General features: G+C 46.1%; 3 protein-coding genes, 1 long non-coding RNA gene and 1 other non-coding gene across 10 annotated transcripts; all 5 read right to left on the bottom strand.

Moving 5' to 3' along the window:
* Window position 1: 1 nt before the first annotated feature.
* LOC112874888 lies at window positions 2-6,790 on the bottom strand. 2 transcript variants are annotated; one of them, XM_025938453.1, is made up of 9 exons: window positions 6,296-6,790; window positions 4,429-4,588; window positions 4,272-4,333; window positions 4,077-4,171; window positions 3,811-3,924; window positions 3,418-3,480; window positions 3,226-3,323; window positions 2,699-3,129; window positions 2-1,804 (listed from the first exon to the last, which is right to left on the bottom strand). In XM_025938453.1, the coding sequence occupies exons 1-9, from the start codon at window positions 6,690-6,692 to the stop codon at window positions 261-263; spliced, it is 2,964 nt and encodes a 987-aa protein (XP_025794238.1). In that variant the 5' UTR covers window positions 6,693-6,790; the 3' UTR covers window positions 2-260. The 2 variants fall into 2 exon arrangements, with proteins under 2 accessions (XP_025794238.1, XP_025794239.1); XM_025938454.1 differs by having other exon boundaries at window positions 6,276-6,391.
* Window positions 6,791-7,111: 321 nt separating this feature from the next.
* On the bottom strand, window positions 7,112-7,183 carry TRNAM-CAU. Its single transcript has one exon. It is a non-coding gene; the product is annotated as a tRNA-Met (tRNA).
* Window positions 7,184-7,367: 184 nt separating this feature from the next.
* LOC112877761 lies at window positions 7,368-11,856 on the bottom strand. Of its 2 annotated transcripts, XM_025942122.1 has the most exons (6): window positions 11,577-11,856; window positions 10,938-11,421; window positions 9,055-9,112; window positions 8,904-8,976; window positions 8,759-8,824; window positions 7,368-7,849 (listed from the first exon to the last, which is right to left on the bottom strand). In XM_025942122.1, exons 3-6 carry the CDS (start codon window positions 9,084-9,086, stop codon window positions 7,778-7,780), a joined length of 243 nt encoding a protein of 80 aa, XP_025797907.1. In that variant the 5' UTR covers window positions 9,087-9,112; window positions 10,938-11,421; window positions 11,577-11,856; the 3' UTR covers window positions 7,368-7,777. The 2 variants fall into 2 exon arrangements, with proteins under 2 accessions (XP_025797907.1, XP_025797908.1); XM_025942123.1 differs by lacking the exon at window positions 10,938-11,421.
* A 2,328-nt stretch (window positions 11,857-14,184) lies between these two features.
* Window positions 14,185-15,759, bottom strand: LOC112876856 (transcription factor bHLH54-like). Its single transcript, XM_025941036.1, has 5 exons — window positions 15,285-15,759; window positions 14,941-15,189; window positions 14,789-14,854; window positions 14,628-14,693; window positions 14,185-14,524 (listed from the first exon to the last, which is right to left on the bottom strand). Exons 1-5 carry the CDS (start codon window positions 15,735-15,737, stop codon window positions 14,429-14,431), a joined length of 930 nt encoding a protein of 309 aa, XP_025796821.1. The 5' UTR covers window positions 15,738-15,759; the 3' UTR covers window positions 14,185-14,428.
* A 2,977-nt stretch (window positions 15,760-18,736) lies between these two features.
* Window positions 18,737-21,271, bottom strand: LOC112877462. Of its 4 annotated transcripts, XR_003225492.1 has the most exons (5): window positions 20,942-21,267; window positions 20,770-20,857; window positions 19,260-19,378; window positions 19,077-19,158; window positions 18,737-18,989 (listed from the first exon to the last, which is right to left on the bottom strand). It is a non-coding gene; the product is annotated as an uncharacterized LOC112877462 (long non-coding RNA). The 4 variants fall into 4 exon arrangements; XR_003225490.1 differs by having other exon boundaries at window positions 18,737-19,378; window positions 20,942-21,037; window positions 21,195-21,271; XR_003225491.1 differs by having other exon boundaries at window positions 19,077-19,378.
* Window positions 21,272-22,091: the final 820 nt, after the last annotated feature.

Genomic DNA, 22,091 nt, shown 5'->3' with positions numbered 1-22,091 from the left:
CTTTCCAGTCCAAGAGCGCATATATTCGCTGCATTTGAGAGTATGAAAGTTTGGAGAACTAAAAAGCACCATGAACATGAACGACTGCACGAAACAAAGTACTAAACGGTAATTCACCTCTATATATGCTACTTTCGACAATACATATAGACGAGCACCTATGGAGGGCACACGTACAAAATTCTGGCTGGTCTATGTATGAGTGCCCCCAAAAGGATGCATTTACAGTTCAGCTCTTCAAAGTTGAATGCTACTAGAAGCTACAGCCCTGTCAATCCTTGCATATGCTTCTTCATTGCCCGATCTCTCCTGTGATGATTCCGGCCACCTCCCCTACCAGGGTCGCCACCCCGGGGCGCTGGCCCACCTCGAGCAAAGCCTTCTGCTGGATCAGGATCTTCGCTGTCCTCTGCAGGACGGTCATGGTTCCTTCCCCGTCTTGCACCGCGGCCAAAACCTTGTTGTCTGCCTAGGGAGTTAGCGTCATCTTCCTCAGCTAGACTGCGCTGATTGGAACCCCCTCTTCTACCACCACGGCCAAATCCTTGTTGACCATTAGGGTTCCCATTTTCCTCAGCCATGCTGCCTTGATTCCAGCCCCCTCTTCTACCAGCGCGGCCATAGCCTTGTCCACTGGGGTTCTCATTCTCCTCTAGAGGGTTGCCTTGACCCCTGCCACCCCTTCTTCCTCGGCCACGGGGATTTGAATCTCCTCTGCCGTAGTTGTTTGCAACATGAACCTCCGCTTCCTCCACATCTATATGTTGCCTACTGGGAACACCAAAAGGAACATTTCCACCACGGCCAAGACCATAGATTGTATCTTTTTGAGTTTGCCTTAAGACAGCTGCTTCTCGAGCACTGGATACAGCAACTGAACCAGCAACCTTATAACTGTAATTCTTCCCGTCCTTGACATAGAACTGCGGTTTCTTCTGTGAACTCCATCTTGGCCCGTGTGATAAAGTATCAGTGTCATTGGCACCATCAGTTTCCTCAAAACTTGACTCTACCACACTGAAGCCAAGATCATCAAATGAATCATCATACTCGTCCTCATATTCATATTGGGAGTCAAGGATAACAGATCTAACAGCATCTTTAGCATTTTTCGAGTCCAGAATTGCAGTGTCAGGCAAATCATCATTGGCCTTCCTCGTAAATCTACCTTGTGGGACAGATGATACAGATGACATTGCAGATGATCCCTGGAATTCTGATGAAACTGCAGAAGATGGGCCCTGTGATACAGATGAAATTGCAGAAGATGATCCCTGAAATTCTGAAGAAACTGCAGAAGATGGGCCCTGTGGTGCTGATGAAATTGCAGAAGATGAGCCCTGGGGTGCTGATGAAGCTGCAGAAGATGGGCCATCTTGAACAATGTAACGTGCCTGAGCAACTTTATGGGGTTTTGCTGTAATTTGAGGCGCAGTCTCCACCAATATGCCCTTTCCTTTATCTTTTACAGCAGTTGGTGCCTTTTTCTGTGGCATCTCTTCTAATGATGTATCCAGAGCTAGAAGATCTTGATGAAGTGTTCCTTCTAATATCCTTTGGATAACTTCCTCAGGGTTCAGGTTGTAGGCTTCCAGGCAAGCAGCAAGGAAACCCTTCCCATAATCAGGGAAAAGGTCCCTTATCTGACTAATCTTGGACTCAACCATCGCCATTTCCTCATCCCTTTGTTGTAATTCACCACCATGAGAAGAGACTGGCAAATCAGGTATACTATTCCAACTGTGAGTAGATCCACACAAACGTGATATGAACTGGAACTGCTCATCATCCATGTACATCCATCCTGTTAAGAGTGAAAGAAACAAAGTACATTTCACAAAAAGTCTCTGTCATCAATATGAGTTCAAAAGTAAAAGAATATATAGCATGTAAATTAATTAAACAATGCTGTGGTAAGTTATTCACATGACAGAATCTAGAAACAACTGGTACACTTTCTTATGAAACCATAACTCAAATATCGAGGATGATATCAACAAAATAGAACTACCAGAACAGTTGAAATGTTCAATACAAACTTTAATCAGGTTTAAATCCTCCTTTACTCACACTAGAGTTTGCTATTAATGTAGAAACATGTTCGAACTCAGTTCGAAAATTTGACCTAAGAAACACTTGGTTAGCAACCTTTTAAGGTAAAATGGTGGATGTTTGTAAAATTACATGTGTAGTTTCATGCAGGACATCCTTTCATTAAAAGATAACTCTCTATACCACACCCTTCAGAAAAAGATATATAGGAGTGTTGTCAGGGAATTAAGCATCATCTAAACAACAGGCTATATGATAGGGGAAAATGTCAGTTCAAATGAAGACATCAGACTCATAAGCACGAAAAATCCAATTGAATGGTGATTCTGACAAGAATATTTCCTTCTAACAAATGATTTCAAACTCCTGCTATCCAAAGTTTGCCATTTATTGGGAGACGATACTTCATAAAACTGGAAGTCTAAGCTTCTAAAAAAACATGAAGCATATCACATTGCCAGCTGTGTTAACTCATAGAGTGATTGTATGAGCAGGCTTCACAGTAGGATAAACATTTTTCATAAATATATGCAAAAAATGTCCTTTTGTGAGGCATTAACACTTTATGATGACTTATACAAATAAGCTATTAGATCACATACCAAACATTACAAGCGGTAATTGGGTGAATAATTTGATTGTGTACCTTTGTTCCGAATGTTGTCAACCTGGCTCATTAACTGAAATTCACTTTCAAGTGATTGGAGGAAAGTATTTCCATGGTTCAGTTGAGAAGAGTTAGTGGCTTCTCTGTTTATATCTTTGAGTGTTTGAACCAAGATATCTCCCCTGATAATAGGGTCTTCAACATTAGCTGGAAACATCTTAGTAGAAGATTGAGCATCATGCTCCTTAAGTTGATCATTTAAATAGCAGTAGTGCAACAATCTCCAACCAAATCTGACTGTTCTCTTTGATAACATCCTTATACCAAGAGCAGTGTCACTAAGCATGCTGTCAGGTGATGCCAATCCATTGCTCTGGGACTTGGATATAACTTTAAAACCCTGAAGTAATGATGGTAACAATGAATCATACAATCTTGAAAGGGTATTCAGTAATTCCTCAACACCATAGCTGCAATCAAGAAGGAGATAAGCACCATTACAGAATTAAGAAACAAGGAAGGATCTCGAAGGCATTAAACATCATTGGGACGAATGAGAAGTTTACCTCATTTCAAAATTAGTACAGAACAACAAAGCAGCAGGTTGATAAGCACCAACAAAGGAATCCAGAGTAACAATTGCATCATTTATAAAATCTAACACCTGTAGTAGTTTATCATCAGTTCAGGGGGTGGGGTGAAATAGGAAAAATATACAGTAGGCAAATCAGAATAAGTCCAGTATGGATAGAAGTAACCTCCAAGAAATCTTTATGAAGTTGAATATATCCATTATCAATTGATCCTGTTGAAGTGAGCACCTGAATTCGATTGGTTAAGAAGGTTCAATGCATATGAGATATTAGAAAAGAATTATTATCCATTAGTTGAAAAATACATGACAAATTCATTATTGCTATTATTGGTCCTCAAAAGTTAAGCGCATCAAGTAAACACTTGAGTATATGTAATTTTAAAAGAAGAATGAATGAAATACAAGAAGTCTTACCACCCTACATGCGGTTTCTCCAGAATAAAGCATACAAACAGTAATTATTAACAATGCTATGGAATATTGCTATCAAATAAATAAGATATTTTATCAATTCTATGAGCGAATACAAGGTATAGAAACAAATGGCAAAGATCACCTGTAAAGACGTCATGCACCTATCATGCATCGTGTGGAAAATGCCAAGGAACTGGGGAATGACAATATTAATGCCATCCAAGACATTTGGCTGCACATTAATAGCATTTGTAACCTGGAGATGCAGAGAGTGCGCTTTGTCAACACAAGTGTCCACGATCAAGAAAATTTAGACAAAAGAACAAAGTAGATTTCAAATTAAAAACTTGTGATAAACAAAAGTGCTTAAGACAACCAAAATAACAAAAAGCTACTTCAGGGACTAACCAGTGAACTTGTTAACTTGTTGTTGTCATGCTCATATATAGCACATACATCCAACAATTTTGGCAGATCAAGCAATTTTTTCTCCAGCAGAAGGGCTACAAAGGAACATTGTGGAGTTGTGAATACATTATACTTTGACCTATGTGCTCCTCAATAAACCCCACACGATGAATAAATGAGTAGTATTAATCCAACCTGTATGCTCCTTCATACTAAGGGACTCACCACGACCTGCTCCAGGATCCTTGTTTGAGGATCTAAAACAAAAAAGGAAGCATATCATAGGTCATAGCAAACAAATGCGACTTAATGAAAAGGTTGTACAGAAAATGAGAAATGAAGAAATTCTCACATGCGGTAGAGGACCATAAAGACACGACGGCAAAGCTCAAGCTCCCCAACAACCAAACCTGCTACTGCCCTCTTTGGGCTCCGGTGTGGCAAATCATACCACCGGTGCCTGAATTGTAGGTAACTATCCAGGAAATCATGCAAAGAAGTATTCTGTGCCACTGGGAAAGAAAAAAAGTTAGAATTAATATGTCACTAATAAAGATTAGATGTGGCTGACTTCATAAGCACCAATTGTGGAATACCGGCATATTAAATTAATCATATTAACTGATCTATTGATTCAATTATTGTTTATCAGGATAACTTCTTTTCGAGAATCACGGACACGTGGAAGACAGATCCTTATGCCGTTATATCCAAACAATTGTATTGGCAGCCGATAAGTCTGTTGAAACCATCTTAACCCTGTTTCTCTAACTGCCTATTTAGGAATGTCACAAGAGTGCAAGACAGTGTATGTGAATAGTACCTGATAGTGCTACAAGCATCAGGTTCACAAGAGTATATTGGTAAATATATGCGCATTTGACTAAATCCTATTGTCTTTAAGTCAGACAAAGATGGGTGAGCGAATTCCCACCCCCATTGGTCCACATAGATCAGATCCGAGGTATGAATTTGAGTATGTGCAGTTCACTATTATACTCTTGTGCACCTGATATTTGCTCACTAAAGAAAGTGTGATTGCTATTTGTCTTAATAGTAGACTCCAGATAGCATCAATCTTTTGCGTCAAATCATAATTATTTATATGCAAACCATTGCAGAGACATCTCAGGTGTAACAGCAAGTTAATGCATTTCAGATGCAACAACAACAACAACATAGCCTTTAGTCCCAAGCAAGTTGGGGTAGGCTAGAGATGAAACCCAAAAGAAAGAAGGATAAGAGAAACGCAAAAAGACACGAGACAGAAGGTAGAGATAGGGGTAAACAGAAACAGGAACGAAGGTCACGGTTTAGCACGTTGATTGCTAGTCTCCAAGCGCTCCTATCCATAGCTAATTCCTTGGAGATATTCCACTCCTTAAAGTCTCTCTTAACCGACTCGCCCCAAGTCAGTTTAGGTCGACCTCTCCCTCTCTTTACATTATCAACCCGCTTTAGAACCCCACTATGCACCGGCGCCTCAGGAGGCCTCCGTTGGACATGTCCAAACCATCTCAACCGATGTTGAATCAGTTTCTCCTCAATTGGTGCCACCCCGACCCTATCCCGAATATCCTCAGTCTGGACTCTATCCCTTCTTGTGTGCCCACAAAACCAGCGCAACATACGCATCTCCGCTACACTCAATTGCTAGACATGTTGCCTTTTTGTAGGTCAACGAGGCAACATGTCCAGCAATTGAGTGTAGCGGACATGTTGCAGATTTGAACATATTGACTGGGATTTTCACTGCAACCTGAGCATAATTGAAAATGCAACTAGCAAATAACTAATAGTTCGAGATACGTTTTCAGGGACTGACACATGAATTATCCACAACAAACCGGTACAGTTTAAATTGTACTGCAAACATAATTTTTTAAGAGACTTGAACTGCAACTTTACATATAGGCAGGAAAAACATCTAGGAAGAAGCAAGTCGTATTTAAAAACAAGATCAAAACAGAAGCACAGTTGTTTAAGCCACTACATGCACTGAAAGAAACTGCGAGATCCCAAGCATCCAGCCGTGCTAGCGGAATCAGAAGTTTCTAAACATGTATGCCCACTATAATTCTATGCTTGTAAATGGGAGCATTGGTTTGTTTTGAATGGACAAGCATCACAAGGCTCACTAAATTAAGTTGATCAACAACACTGAAGCAAACAATCAGGTTCGATCAGTGACCAACATACAGGCGAGTGATTTCGCTTACCCTGGCGCCAGAGCTCTCGAGGTTTGGCCCGGAGGAGCGCGGCGAGCGCATCGTTGAGGAGGTCGACGACGGTCTGCGACTCATGGGCGTCAAGGCCGCCGAGCCCCGCCGCGACGGCCTCGTCATGCGGCAGGTACGCGACGAATCTATCAGCCGCCGGGCCACCAACCCTGCCGCTGGTGCCCCTGCCAGAGCCGGACGCGGAGGACGAGGCGGTCGACGATCGGAGCGCAGTGGTGAGCGATGGCTGGGAAGGGGGCGAAGGTTTTGGGGCCGCGGGGGAGGCGGATTTGTGGACGTACCGCTGCTGCGGCGGCGGCTGCCTTGGTCCGGGGTTGTGGTGCTGGCGGCGGTGTTGGGAGGGTTTGGATTGGTGAGAGGGCGGCGCGGACGACATGGCTGGATCGAGGAAGGTGGAGGAGGTGGAGACGCCCCCTCTGGTTTGGTGACTTGGGGACGAGAAGTCAGTCAGTAGGTTTCCTCCTCGATTTTAGGGGGTTTCGCGAGACTCCAGGAAACCGGAAGGTTCATTGAGGTAATATTCTTACACTTTTTTTGCGAGATAATATTGCGTGCGTATTGTGTGTGTATTAGGTTAGTATCTTTTACCCGATTATGAAGGACAGAAGGAGTTGATTGATAGCTCATCATTCCCTAATTTTTCCCAAAACAAGGGTCCATCCTTAGGTCAAACATGAGCACATCTAGACAAAACCATAACCTTAATATACAAGATCAATGGGCAGATCAGGATAAAATGAAGAAATCTGCAATAAAAAAAGGAAAAAGAAAAAGAAGAGGGAAACCACTGAAATTTATCAGAGCCAGGTTTCGATCCTGGGACCTGTGGGTTATGGGCCCACCACGCTTCCGCTGCGCCACTCTGATGGTTGTGTTCTGGTTGATTATTTAGCGATAAAGTTTTGAACCTCTTTTTGGTACCATCTAAGCACCTAGCGGCCTACCGCCTACGGAATAGATTGCGTTCAGCGTCATCACTGTGCAGCGCCGGCCATTGCTATCTCCGGGGGGATCGACAACACACAATAAAAATGATTAACATGCTATCGTGTAGTTGTACATTGAAATTGCATTACTTCAGCCAAAAAAAATATATGTACAAACTTTGTGCAAGCGGTGCACTCACGGTATCTGGGGACAAATAGCTCTATGAGAAGGGGGAAAACAAAAGGCAAAGTCCATCGTACTACTGCTAATCTTTATTTCAAGCATAAGAGCTAAAGGGAATTAGGGATGGTTCTATTCTTCTAGACACCAATATTCAGGTTCAAAGATTCAATTGTGAAACATCTGGAGCTGAAATTCTCTACTGCTAAATGCTAATCCATCATACTGCAAATTTAAATGATGATGTGGTCGTCCAAGTCGTGATGGAAGAATACTGCCATTGAGAAGATAACAGACGCCTAGCCCTTCAGCTGAACTGGTATCCATGTCGGATCATATGGGTGTCGATAAGCTTTATGGTTCCCATTCTTTGTTCTCCAGAGTTGATTCCACAGCCTTTTCCTCCTGTTGCTTTTCTTTCTTGCACTGCATCAATTATTAGAAAACTGAAGTGAGGCATAAAGCCCTTTGATCATTACACCCAAAGTGCAGTAGACAAAAGGATGAGGTAGTGAAGTACATAAGCAGCACAAACATGAGAAGAAACTTGATCGAAAAAAACATCTATCAGAGTTCCTTCATGCAGTTACAGAGATAAAAGTAGTGGGAGCAGGTGCCGTTTCAATTCTGTGACTACTTCTACAAGTGCCAGCACTGCTTAGAGTTGGGTAAGCATAAGCATTTTCAATTAAATGTAAATAACTTCTCAAATTGTGATTGTGCTAGTTTAACTCAAGCCTAGGTTCAGCAGTTTCTTTCATGGAAACATCTTACTTCTGTCATGGCATCTCCTTTTGCTCATAAATATGGATGGCTAAATTGATTTTGAACAGTAAAAGAAGCAGGTTACTTCTGTTGAACATCATTTGGTCTTTAGACATGGCCACATGGGTGCTCAATTGCTTGAACAGTAGAAGATGCGAACTCAAAAAGCTTTATCATGTTAATTCAGGTTACTTCTGTGAACATCTCCTTTTGGTCCTATACATGTCTGTCACATGGCAAATTTTTATCAGAACTATTCTACTAGTAAGATCGAGATAGGGAAATCAATAAGGAGTTAAGGACTAACAAGTCTAGTACTCTTAGCAAATTCGTAGGTCATTTCATCTTATCTTCACGTCCCTCATTCTTCTACCATATAATTTATGCACCATATATCCCAGTTCAGAGAGAAATTTCAAGAGTTCCATGAGCACTCTAAATAAAAATGAAAAAGAAAAATACAGTTGGCTCAATGGAAAAATGATGATAGGCTCAACAGCTCCAATAGGACAAACATTGGAACTAGCACTGTAGTCTTCCACATCATCCACAGGTAGGCAAAGAATGTACCTTTGGAAGAAGCCCTTCTGCAGACATAAGTTCATACAACTTACGCATGATTGTTTCTTCCTCCACCTGTAGCAAGTATTAACAAGATCATTATATACAAAATACTAATCCCACAGCAAAAAATCTCATACTATCAGAAGTTAACCTGAAGTTTATGCAACTCATGGGACATTGCGCGGTATGTTTGCATTAATGCTTGGTTTTGCTTGTCCAAATGCCTGCAGATGGCCTTTATGTTATATAATGAACTGAATCTATGATTAATTTAGTGGTAACCAATAGCCAAGAAACTGTACTTGGACACTTCGGCTGAATGCTTTGGGTCCATTATCACCAAACAACTTGATGGTTCTCCTGCAAATAAGTAAATTATTAGACAATCCAGCTCTCAAATCAGTGTAGAATTTTCCTCCATAATGCTGTATAACTATCTGATATACAAATGCAATTGCAAGTGTGTAACACATTGTGAGTTATCAGTTATCACTCCTTCCTGTCGATTTAGAATAACCAAGGTAGACCTACACCTATAACTATCTTCCCACCTAACGGTTACTTATGATATTTTCATGAAACAATATTTACGTTGGCAGATTTGACAAGATGAACATGGAGACTATAACAACCAACACATGTCATGTCAGTTTGGTTATCTAAATAATGTTTTGCATAGATGCATGTAACCTAATCTGGTCAAAATGGGATGTCACTGGTTGTCACCTGTACATCAACCATTGTCCATTGCCTGATTTATTTTTAACATATGTGAATCAGCAAGGTTCATAATTTTCTACCACAACGTATATCTGAGATACGCCGAATATGACCTAGGGTTTGAATGAACAAATACAATGGGGAAAATGTGCTGATATTTGTGTAGTTCAATTCAAATTCAGAGGAAAATGTTACAAGCAATCAACAACTAGTTGATTAGAGCTAGGGGTACCACGAGACAGCTATAAAAATTGGCAATACGTACATTCAGTTCAAGCTACTATACTGCTTTCCAGAGGCAAGAAAATCAACAGGGAGATTTCCAGTTAAACCTCCAATTTTTTTGGGAAAATAGAAGGCTTAGACTATCCGCATCGCGCTATGCGCTAAATGTCACGCCGAACGGAATGGACCCACGCTGTTTGCTTAGGTGGATGGATTTGGTGCAGCAACTTTTTGGCGCAGCCTGCAGCGTCATTGCGCCAAACACTGCGCTAATCAAACAGAATTCAACTACCTCCAAGTTCCAACGGATAGAATTGTTCCTTCCTTCCAACGGATAGAATTGCTTCCAACGGTTCTATAAAAATAAAAGTTATAAAAACAGTCTGTGAGCGTCTGTATTGGCAGTGGCAGGAACCAAGCTAGTAGACAATGGGTTGGAAGAAGACGATGAAGGCGCTAGCTGACGACGACGACGAAATGGTCGTGCTTGCGATGGCTCTTGCAGCCAAGCATCAAGCGTCATCGTCCCGCCGTCGCCGTGCTCCCGATGCTCCGCCTAGACAGGAGATTAGGCGCGATCATGCCTATGGCCACGCGAGGATATGCGCCGACTACTTTGGTTGCTTCTTGTCTAGATGCTTGCTTCTGGGCAGGTTTTTTGCCACTGACCTTGCGCCTACCCCCTCGGCCTCTCTTCCCAGAACCCTCAGCGACTTCAGTTGTGTTAATGCCTTGCGGATGCATTTGAGGGCACATTTGTGCCATCATTTGTGGGTACATGAACTGTGACATGTATGGCTGCATATGAGGTTGCACGGGTGGTTGCATATGTGGGTGCATATGAACCTGCATTGGAGGTGGCGTGGGCTGCTGTATTGGGGACGCGGTTTGCTGCTGCATTGGAGATGAAGTTGGTTGCTGGGAGAATATTGGCAGCGTTTGGCACTCAGGAGAGTAGTTACCAAATGATGACCCCCGTTGCATAATCTCAACAAAAGAGCAATTAAAATTTTGAGTGTCCTGGGATTTCTCTGGATCCATCCTGAATGCAAAGAAATGCGGCAAAAAAATTGATTTTAACCATTGGTAAACACGGATTAATCCTAGAAGCTACCAGATCGGTACCAAATCGCAATCAAAGGTTGAATCAGACGCGCAAACAGAAGGGGCAACTGGATCTCGAGCTATGGAATGCATGATTCGAAAATAGAAGGTGGGGAAACTGGATCTCGAGCGGTACCTGGACTTGGCGTTGCTCGTCGACGACTGGCTCTCGACGGACTCCGTCCTGGAAGGAGAGTTGGGCTCCCGTAGCCGCTTCCTGGTCCGTGTCGATGGGGCAGCCGCCGGTGGCTCCAGGACTGGGGCAAGCGACGCCGGCTTCCGGCGGGCCAGCTGCTTGCGGGAGGGGCGCGGACTCGCTGCTTTGTTGCCGCTGCCGGCGGCGCTTCCCGCTCGCTCGGCCAGGAGACGAGTCGATTCGCTCCGGATATTTCCCACGGAAGCCGCGAAATCAATTCGAGGGCGTTGCGCCTGCCAATTGAGCCTGATTTGGTGTAGTAGCGCGCAGTGCGCCAACTTTTTGGCCCGTGGCTGCGGCTGTCTTTCCACGGAAAGGTGCGCGAAAGTGGTTTGGCGCTGCGCTAAACAGGCGCGATGCGGATAGTCTTATGCACCTGGGGTCACGGGCTGACCCAGCATAGGGCATGGGTGTACACGATAATCTTTGCGAACAAAATCGAAGTTAGTGGTAGTAGGTATATAATAGATGTATATATTGGCATTGCAACTGGGTCAGATGCGAATACAAGTAGCTTACATCAGGGATTGGGGTGTTCTGTTAAGCACAGCAGGAAGGGAAGAGAAAGGGAGGGCATACCTGGTGGGTACTCGTCGCCGGCAAAGGGCCCGACGAGGAAGACGAGGCCGAATCGCGCCGCCGCTCGCCCAATCGTCGCCGCCAGGAGCCCAGGAAAGGAAGACCGTGAGGAGAGACGAGAGATAAAGGAACGGGACTGGGACGAGAGATAAAGGAGAGCCCAGGTAGATGCTGAGGGCACGGAGACGGACGCGAGGTGAACGCACGGTGTGCTTTCCCCACGGCGACGTTGCCTCCGGTGACAGCCGGGAGAGCGCGGGCCGGCGGCCAGGTCGGGGTGGTCCGTATTTCATCTACCGTCCACCCCCGTCGGTACTTCATTTACCGTCCGGGCTCGGGAGGCCTCCTGGGCCGTTGGGGGTAGATAACGCCACATGAGTCGGGCCAGCCCATAACTCGCGCAGCCATTATTCAGATCAGACTTCTCGGCTTCTCGGATGGGCCATGTCGGCTGACCGAGCTCTTCGTTTGACCTGTACAGCTGTACTGTTGGACTGGAAGATGATGATCGGTGGCAGACTACGAGCCGTCCGCCGTCTTGTGCTGTGATGCTTGGCTCGTGTGGCTCGCGAGCTGGCTCGTAAACCAACGAGCAAACATGGCAGCTTGGCTCGTTCAAAAAAGCAAACTAGCCTCCCGAGCATCCAGCTCTCGGCCGTGAGGCTGCCACCAGGGCGCGACGCCACGGCCCGCGGAGAGAAGGGGAGGACCGCCACCGAGAGCGTCCCCGCGCGTCTTTCTCCCCGCTGCGGTGGCTCTTGTCCCTAACGTGGAGCGCATGGCGTCGCGCCGCAAGGGGAAGGTGGATCGAGCTGCAGACGAGCCACAGCACTCGCCGGTCGCCTCGCTAGCTGCAGCAGCAAAGCGTGCGCGCTGCACTTCACGCGCAGGCGCAGGCTGCGCGAGAAGGCCGGATCTGGCCTGGCGTCTTCATCCGCACCGTCGCCGACCGCGTCGCGCGTCCTCGTCGTCGGACTCTGCTCGGCGGCCGTTACGGCTCCGGTTGGAGCTGACGAGCTGTAGGAGACAGGAACAGAGGGAGACGAGGGACCGATGCCCATTGCCCCCCACCCAACTCCATGCTGTATCGAATGACGCGCTGAGCCGATGACGCAGTCTGAGGGCGCCACCTCTCCGTTGTCCGAGCTGTAGATTATAGGGTGCCATCCTTCGCGCCGTCCCGCCGCTGCCGCCGGAGCACCTGTGAGGGTTTGAGCTAGCCCCATGAGCGGCGGCGGAGGCGTGCGCGGGTCCTGAGGAAGCTCTCATTTCCGTGAATTTGGCGGAGTCTAGCCCGAGAGGTACGGCGGTGGAGCTACGGAGATCGCCGGCGTCCATGGTGCTCGCCGGGAATAAATCCAGCCAGGATTTTGCAAAGAGCCCCCTGATTTGGATCGCGACTATTAGTTGCGATCCGGTATTTTACATAAACCACCCTATTTTGGTTCTATAAGTTACACAAAACCCCCTAATTCGAATCGCAATTAGTAATCGCGCTCAAAACCAGAGGTCTATATGTAAACTAATTGCGAAAAGAACCCTGGTTTCGTCCGGCGGCTCTCGTCGGTTCCACCGCCCGCCCGCCGTCGCCGTCCTTCTCGCCCTTCGTTCCTGCTGTCTCCTGCAAGCGCCGCTCCTCTAGGATAGCTCTTTACTCCAGCAACATGGATCACAAGCGCTCGATTCGCCGTCGCTAGCTTGCTGACGCATCCAAGCGGTGGAGCGAGTAACCGCGCAATCAAGGTCGCACCAGCACCAATGACAACTCCGTCTGCAACTCGGCGCCTTCGTGCCCTCCCAGAACAGCGGCGCCGCAGGGGTCGCTGCACCCTGCAGTTTGGCGATAGTCTCCTGAAACTGCGCGTGAGCGAGTCCTGAAGACGGCAAACGGACTCTTTCTTTTTTCAGAGTTCTTCACCATTTTTTTTTGAAAGATCAGTACTTCACCCGGTGTTCATCGTATATGTTCGCCTCTCATGTTGCTCACGGTCGTGCATGAAGCCAAGTTGTCGTAGAAATTATGGACTATTGTTTCTGTAAACATGCAGCAGTTCGTCGCTTTGTAATCTCTAAAGATGGCGATGGATAATTTCTGTTCAGTGAGTACTTCACCAATTTCTGCCGTATGTTTCGCCTCTGAATCTCTGATGCTGCTTGTTATACATGGAGCTGCCCTTGCAGGCAGTACACATGGCAGAAGAAGGCTGGCGACTATCGTTGCTGCAAACACCTAGAGGCAACATGGATGAAGTGACGCTGCCGCCATTCGGCTCCTAATTTGCATTGTCAAAATGAAGGAGGCTTTCAGTGCCCAACGCTGGGGAGGCGCCGCTGCGGCAGCGGATGCGGATCTCGGGACGCGGCGTTGCAGCGGATGGGAATGGCAGAGAGATGGAGAAGTGGGAGGATGATCATGGACGAGTCGTCCGCGTCTTGTGTCTGTGATGCCCGGCTCGTGTGGCTCGCGAGCCAACTCGAGCTGGTTCGCAAATGTTTCGATTACCTTAAAAAAAATCAAGCTCGGCTCGTTAGAAAAATAAACTAGACGAGCCGACCCGAGCCAACATAGAGAAAAATGGCAAGGAGCAGGCACGTCAATCGCGCCTCGTTCCTTTTGTATGTGCCAGACTGCCAATACAGAGTTCCACTCATTTCAGACTTTGCTGTTCGAGAAGGCCAGTGCTGTAAAAACCGTTCGTTACAACTGCCCGTCCTTCAGCGATGAATCTTTTCAGATGAATTGGAGAGAGAGAGAGAGAGAGAGAGAGAGAGAGAGAGAGAGAGAGAGAGAATAACGGGAAAGAATCAATGTGCGCGGCCAATGAACATCGGTCCGCCGTCGTCGGAGCCGATCATTGTTGCGGCGGCGAGATCTTGAGATCGAGGCCGACGTTGACCCCGTTGTATGCGATCGGCGCGAACATCCACATATCATCCGAGCTCAACAGCTGCACGTAACCAAAAGAATTTGAATTCCTTTAGCATATACTACTATGCGCGAGTTTCGGCGCACCAACAAGGAATTCGGGCTAGAATTTTGCGAGGGCCAACCTTGATCTGCAGCTGCAAGAACTTGACGTATTGAACTGCTTCCTCAAGCATCGTGCTGATGTCTACCTGAAAAAACACGCCAATGCATTCGTCAGCTTGCTCTCGATTTTCATGTGATAATTTTTTTCCCGTGTCGAGGGATTTGAATTTGAGTAGCTTGCCTTGGTTCCATTGGGAACGAGATTCTGCAGTATCTTTAGCCGCTCGTTGATCCGCTCTCTCCTTTTCTGCATCACCGGAAAGCAGAAAAAATTTCAGAATTCAGTTTCTGACAGTAAGTGGATTCGCGGTCGTTAAGCGAGTTCGTTGTTACCCTGGCGTAGAGGCTTTGCGGATCGGTGGCCGCCCCACGTCCGGCCCTCGCCTTCCCACCTCCCGGCGACGACTTCCTGGACGCCGAGCTCACGTTGCTGCACGCGGTCATCTCCAGCGAGTCGTCGTCGGACAGGTAGTCGCCCGAGCACTGCACGTTGCCGTCGCCGTTGCTCTCCTCCTGGTTGCCTCGGCTGCACGCGCCCTTCTGCGCCTTCTTGGACTGCGCGTTCCTGCCCTTCCTCTGCGCCTGCGTCAGAAAAACACAGGAACAATCACATCATAGGCATCCAGTTCATCCGATACACTGATCGATACCCCTTGATCACTAACACTACTACTTACCGGCACTGCCGTGGAGCGTGATTTCTTCTTTGGAACGGTGCACGCGGTGCTCTCTCCCTTCTGATTCTCCTGCTTTCTCTTGCACGCCGCCGGCACGTCGACGCCGCCTTCCTGGTCCTCGAAGTCGAGGTTCAGATCAAGCATGAAGCTCGGATCCGCCACCTGCTCGTCCGGCACGAAGAAGTCGCCGGTCATCGTGACCGTGCTGCTGCCGTAGTAGTAACCAGCATGGTCGTAGCAGCCTTCACCCGAGTTGGGCTGCTGCATGTGGTACGGCGCCGAGCCGTAGTACTGGTCGGCTTCTTGGCAACCCGGCCAGTACATGGCCGTCGGCGCCGGCTGCTTCTGCTCGTTGCCGAAGTACTGGACCGCGAGCAGCTGGGCCATCGCCTCGGAGTCCTCCACGGCGACTGACGGATCAAAGGAGTGCCAACTCGCCTCGGAGGCCTCCATTGTTTTCCCTTCTCGGTAGTTGATGGCCAAGCTACTGGCAGATGGTGATGCGCGTGTCTGAATTTATAGTAGTGGCACTAGCCCAACTTCTAGTTTTCAGTTCAGTTAAAGGAATGTTCCGCGTACAAGTCTGACCACTGGCTCCTTCAACATCAGACTGGCGGATTGTTTAATTCGAAGCAAGCATTTCCAGTTGGAGATGCTAGCTAGACAGCTCGATGAGACCGCTGAAAATCGCGCAACCACGGAGTACAAAAATGAGACGCCAAGTTCAGATAAAAATACAGGATTATTTCCCCCCCGTCCATGGGGCGATTGGGAGCTGGTGCAATGAGTGGGCCTGAGAGCCCAGATGATTACATGAATGATTGAAACGGCAGGCATGATTAGGTGAGCACTAGAGAGAAATGCGCAGTGGTAGTCTTAAAAGAGTGATTTGTATTGGACGTTCAACTTGGGCGAAAAATGGGAGAAAGACTTGGATGGTAGGACTGTAGTTGGGGAATAAAAAACCAGATGGTTGTGAAAGAGTTGGCGAGATCGTGGGGAGGAGTTCTTCGCCATTATAATTTCACGAGGAGGAGATAATTTGCTGCTCATCCATATCATTGATTCTGATCTTTGCCTCCCACACAGGGACTTCACAACTAACGCTTATTTTTATGCGTTTTCAACTAGTTTTGGGGGCTAATTTGGAGTCACTTGGCATCATTGCCCGTGATTATTAGTTTAACATCTGATAGTTTAGTCCCATTCGTGCGTGTGTCTGTTCTCTGTTCCCCTTGTTCGAACCATATTATAAGCGCATCTTATCTGTTCTCCTGCAGGCAAGTGCCAGTAGTTAGCTAGCTTTGCGTCACCCATTCACTGCATTGAGGAACGGACATACATTAAGCACTATAAGTTCTCTCGGCTCTCGCTGTACTCGTCTGAACTTGAGACTTGAACTAGCGCCCACTTCATGTGAACTGCTTAAAGAAAAATGGAAACTTCAGAAAGACGCAAACAAGTCGAGACAGTGCTCTCCTCCTTCCGTCAAGTGTAAAACCGATTATATTTCTGTTTATCTATGTCCGCAGTTCTTGTACTCCCATACCTTCGCTCGATCAGCAAACCTGTACTTCGGCGCCATTTTTCAGTAGTTTAAGCTGGGGAAATTTTTTCAGTACGTCTCGCCAATTAGCAAGGGACACATACCTCTGCAATCACTTAGAGTCTTGATGACTAAATTAGTATAGTCTAGTCTGTTGAGAGCGAGGATAGACAAGACGGCACGGGGTTCTCTCAAATTAAAGAGACACGTTAAACCACGTTCAACAACCAGAAGCAAAGAAATACGGAGAAAAATCTGAAGCCACATACCTGGTCCACTTCCAGCATTATCCATTTATCCTTGCGTTGTGGCTGCAGTTGCAGAACAATACAGAAACAGACAAACAGTAGTGCAGTGCGTGTGTGTGCACGGTTGGTCGGCCTACATTCTCTGCAGGCTGTAGCTTGCAGCGCAGGACCTGCAGGAGGGAAGCGAAGGGCGTTGGTACACGGATTTCTGACTTTGCGCTCTGCTAGAATCCACGAGCCCCTTTTTTGGGTAGAAATACAGAAAACCGCGGTCCACAGAAATTAAAAAAACAATCTGAAAGGATATATATCATGAACTCGTGATGAGCATGCCAGTTGGTAGAAAAATCTCGTGTGTTCATCAGTTCTAGGCGCCGACACTTTTGATTCCCGGGCGCGAGGGTACGCCAACAGATCAGCCACCCTGCTTCCAGGCTTGGATCCCGGTTTCCAGACGGCAGGTTAGCTAGCTGCTACCAGGGTCAGGGGATGCCATCTGTGTGTACTTGGGTGCCGTGTGGTTAAGGAGTTCATATATGATCCTGTTATTAATGCTAACGTGCTGTGCTAAGCCAGAGGATCGGAGAAGAAGCCGTCTGAAATTGCTGGTGGTAGCTTAGCTGCACAGGAGAGCTCGCGGCGAGGCAGCAGTACCCAGTAGAGCACCGATCCATCACAGCCTGTGGTGGGAGGTCGCGAGCTCTCCGGTCTCCAGTCTCCACACGCGGGTCCATGTCTCCATCAGAGGCAAGCGGCTAGCCTAGCCCAGCGAGCGAGTACTGGCGCGCGCGTACCGTCGGCGGACGTGGAAACCCGACGCTAGCTCCGCCGGCGGGGGCGGAACCGACCCGACGCGCCGGCTGTTTGCATGCCCCAGCGGCCTTTTGGCTCATGGGGCTCGCCTTTCGCGCACGACACGGCGCGAGCCGCCGCGGCAGCCGGCAAGGCACAGGGGCACGGCGGGGAACAGAAACCACCGGCGCGGGCCGCCGGGTGCGGCAGCCGGCGCCAGCCGCATCCCCGCAGCGACGGCGTGATCGCGCGCCTGCGCGGAGTGGACTGTGGACGTGGAGTGCCGGCTGCATGGAGATCTAGCTGACTAGCCACATCTGCCGAGCAAGCAAGCTGCAAGCCCGCCTCACGGGCGCGTTTACAGAAACCAGCAGGCGTTTTGAAGCTCAAACGAGCTTGCTGCATTCGTAAAAGTGAAAAACAACATTTTGTTCCTGCCACAACGCTGCAGCAGGACCGAAGACCACCCTCCAAAACAAAAGCATGTAGACGTTTCCTCAACAAAAAAGAAAAACATTAAAACACTCAGACGAACTGAAAATCTCCATTGACAGCTAACGTATCCGCATCACAACTGACAATCATAGTTAATTTTGACATTCGATCTCTCACACGTTATACCGGCGCCATCTCTGCCCGAGCTCTTCCACCGGATCGACACGTGTCCACAAAGATGAGCTCATGATTAATAAAATTTATGCCCCTGCATATATTAACACAAGCGTACGTGTGAGTTAGTGGCGCGCTATTAATTAGCGGATTCTTTGTTTCTAAAATGATTAATAAGCTGATTCGCAGCGGTCAAGAAACAAAGATTTTGTAGGCCAGCAGCAGTTGCGCGAAAACTAATTAGGAACAATGTTAACATCCGAATGATTGATTGATAGATACCTCACTTGGATATGACTCGCTACCCAAATTGGGAGGTTTGCAATAATGCAGGTTGCTCAGTGGCGGTCCAGCTAATCAGTGTGTTCCATACCTGTATGACTATTGGCTGATGCGAATATCCTGTCGTTTGTTTGAATCTTTTTTTTTGTTTGAAACTGAACCATCGCTTCAGTTTGACTAACTTGCATGCATGTGGAGGGCGTGCAAATTTTGAATCAAATCTACTACCTGCTGGTCATTTTCGAAAAGTTCAGGAGCGGCTATTTACAGCCTGAATTACATGACCGAACAATTTTGACAGTAGGGTGGTGGCACCTGGGTCACTGGGTCCTCAAACAATTTGCTGGAATTTCAAAGTATACCAAACTGAAGAGGACTGGCGCAGGAAACAAGCGATCTGAAATGCACAGAAAAATATTAGCCTGTAGATTCACAAAGATTAAAAAACAGCCCGCATGGAGCAAAGTTATGAACATGCATGCGAATATTTGACCCTACTGCTGGCAGGTGCACTGAAATCTCTTACACCCGGTGGAGATGGACAATCAGAAAAATGGACCCCCCATTTGTACCATAAACCTCTGGTCCTTCTTAATTGGAGTTGGAGGGCAGGGCTCCTGCCATTTTCGTTAAAGAAAAAGTAGTGCTGTTAACTTGATGACAGCAAGGCGCCAAGGCCCTGATACAATACATATGAGAACTTACACTAACAGTTAAAGCCGACAACAAGTGCCAGGACACAGTAATGCATGAAAATGCAGGAGTGACTAAATACTAATTGAGAGAGGTGGCACACCAGTTTATCCAAATGTTTAGCAGGTTCACGTTTCAAACGTTAAAAGGTCAGAAGCCACTGGAATTGGCTGTATCAAGTATTGATGGGAAAATTAAGAACTATTTTGGTATTGTTAAGCTACTAATAATCATCATCACATCTCCGCAGCCCACTCCTCTTATGTCAGTTGTCATTCCAAAAATATAAATACTCCTATTCTATTTTCTGAATTGTTACTTTGTATAATAGCTGTTTAACTTACACCAACCTAAGCACTTCAGAACAATAATCTTCAAGCTACCATAAGCATTTGGAGAAGATTTGAGAAGAAAACATAAATTTTGACATTAAGAAAAATTGCAAGTGCAAAGTAGCATGCCTTAAAAGTTGTAAAATGAAATCACCAGTTTAGTTTCACAACATACCCAACCAACTAGCAACACACTAATTATAGATTCATTAACATAGTTGCCGAAGAAGAACAAGCTCTAAAAGTTTGCTTGAACTAATGGCTACTGTTCATCTAGGAGAAATCTAGTGAGCCTTATGCCAGCTACTTAACACCGAAGTAGATGAAATTGAAATGTATTATCAGAACTTACTAAATCTTACATGCATATAAATGTAACCATACAGCTGGGGTATTGTTCCTCTTTGAATTGAAATGAATAATAGTTGACATTGTTGGTCTTGTGCATAGAGGCGAGATGCTTGGATTAAAAGAAATTTAGTCTATAACATTGAACAATTAGAAGTTGTATACCAACCTAATTATTAGGACCAAAATTACTTCACTATTGTTCTAAACAGTACTTAGAAATTAGCAAATTTAGGTCAAAACATAGACATGACAACCATATTTGAACAATAGGTTTACAACGTAACAATGCAATTTATACCAACCTATTGATGTAGTTAAACAGCACGATATATTTCAAGTAATAATATTCTGTAAGAGCAGTGTCTCAATTGACAGTGAAAAAGTACTTACATAAATGGAGGGAATGCACCTGAGAAAATGTAAAACGTAGGTGTATATGGAAAATCATGTTCCATGATAGTGACACTGACACTACATATGTGCAAAGTCAACTAATTAATTAGCACAAGCTATTAATAAAACTTAGCAGATCTTAGACTATCATATACGCATAGTTCAAAAATGCATGTTGCATAGAATCATGAAGAAAGAGCTTCTTTTATGGAGTAAACTAGCAGGAAGAATTTTTATACCTCCAATAATATAAGAGATAAATTGTACTTCTAATACTCTGTTGTTCAATCTTGGTGGATATGGGATCAAAGGAAAATCTCTGCTGTCCTGCATGGGAAAATACATTTTCACTAGCGCTTGTCTATGTAGTTTCCAGAAAATGCAGAACACTTGTTGCTTCAATGCCAGTACCTCAAAAGAGTCTGGGTGGCGATGGCGAAGTAAATAAATCTGCTGCAGTTAAATCTGGTAAACTGGACCCAAAGAAGCTTTGGGAAGATTGAGGAGCTGGCAGTATCCGGGGCAGATTAGCAGTGGCAGCGTATATATAGCCAGGGGCATGCAATCAGTGAAAATAGCTACCGCAAGGGAATTTATAAAGGGCACAACGGTAATGCCATAACACAGGGATGTTGGATCCTAAAACAAAAACATGCTAGCTTACCCATTTATCCCTTCATTTGACACTGCAGCTCCAGCTATATGCCCCTTTTGGCAGGCTAAGATGGCACAATCTTCTGTCGTGACTATTAACTGAAAAAGAAAATTGCACGAAGTTATAATCCATTGTACGTACATCCTTAATCTGAATGTGTATTAATGCATTCCATCAGGCTTCTGGTATTTTGATTTTAATCAGGACACGTGACACTATGATAGCACGTCACCGATATTGGCAATGGCAATATGCATCAATTGAGTCAAATGCATACTCCAAGTTACTTTTGTTGAGAATCTCAACATAATTAAACACACTAGAATGCACTGACAAAAGCAGACTTCAGAGAAATGAACACCAGCGGCCAACACATAATTCACTGCAAGTCTGCAAGGGGCCTCATGGCCAATAAGCAGCGGTCCTCTCCTAATAATGCTTTAATCAACTCGGATTCATTACTTATCCTACGCTCGCTGGAATCCAAATTGGAAGCGCAGTTGACAAGAACCGTAAAGAACAAGATCGCAGGCTCAGAAAAAGAAAAGGAAAATATCATTACTGCTAGTTTTCAAGAAGAAACTGATCCGTTTGGGGTTGCTCTGCCTCTTCCTACCAGATAGCCTCCTCTGTAACGCCATTCCGCAGCCGGACCTCGCCGCCGCTAGCCGCCGTCGCCGCCTCCGCTCGCTGGCTAGGCCGAATGGCCGGTCTGCACCGAAGTCCGCAACTCGTGGAAGTGTCCAAAATGCTTTTTTTTTCCCTTCTTCTTCTTCTTCGTTTGGGCCTCAACGGCCCAACATTTTGCATCTCTCAAGAACCCAACTGCTTGATTTCTCAAATGGGCCATTAGACGGCCCAAACTGAACTAACCGCCTTTGACCATTTCCGGCCACGCCCAACTCC

Source organism: Panicum hallii, chromosome 9 (genome assembly GCF_002211085.1).
Source record: "Panicum hallii strain FIL2 chromosome 9, PHallii_v3.1, whole genome shotgun sequence".
NCBI classification, from domain to species: Eukaryota; Viridiplantae; Streptophyta; class Magnoliopsida; order Poales; family Poaceae; genus Panicum; species Panicum hallii.
Note: the sequence above shows the minus strand (reverse complement) of the source record. Positions and strands in the feature narration are given on the sequence as shown.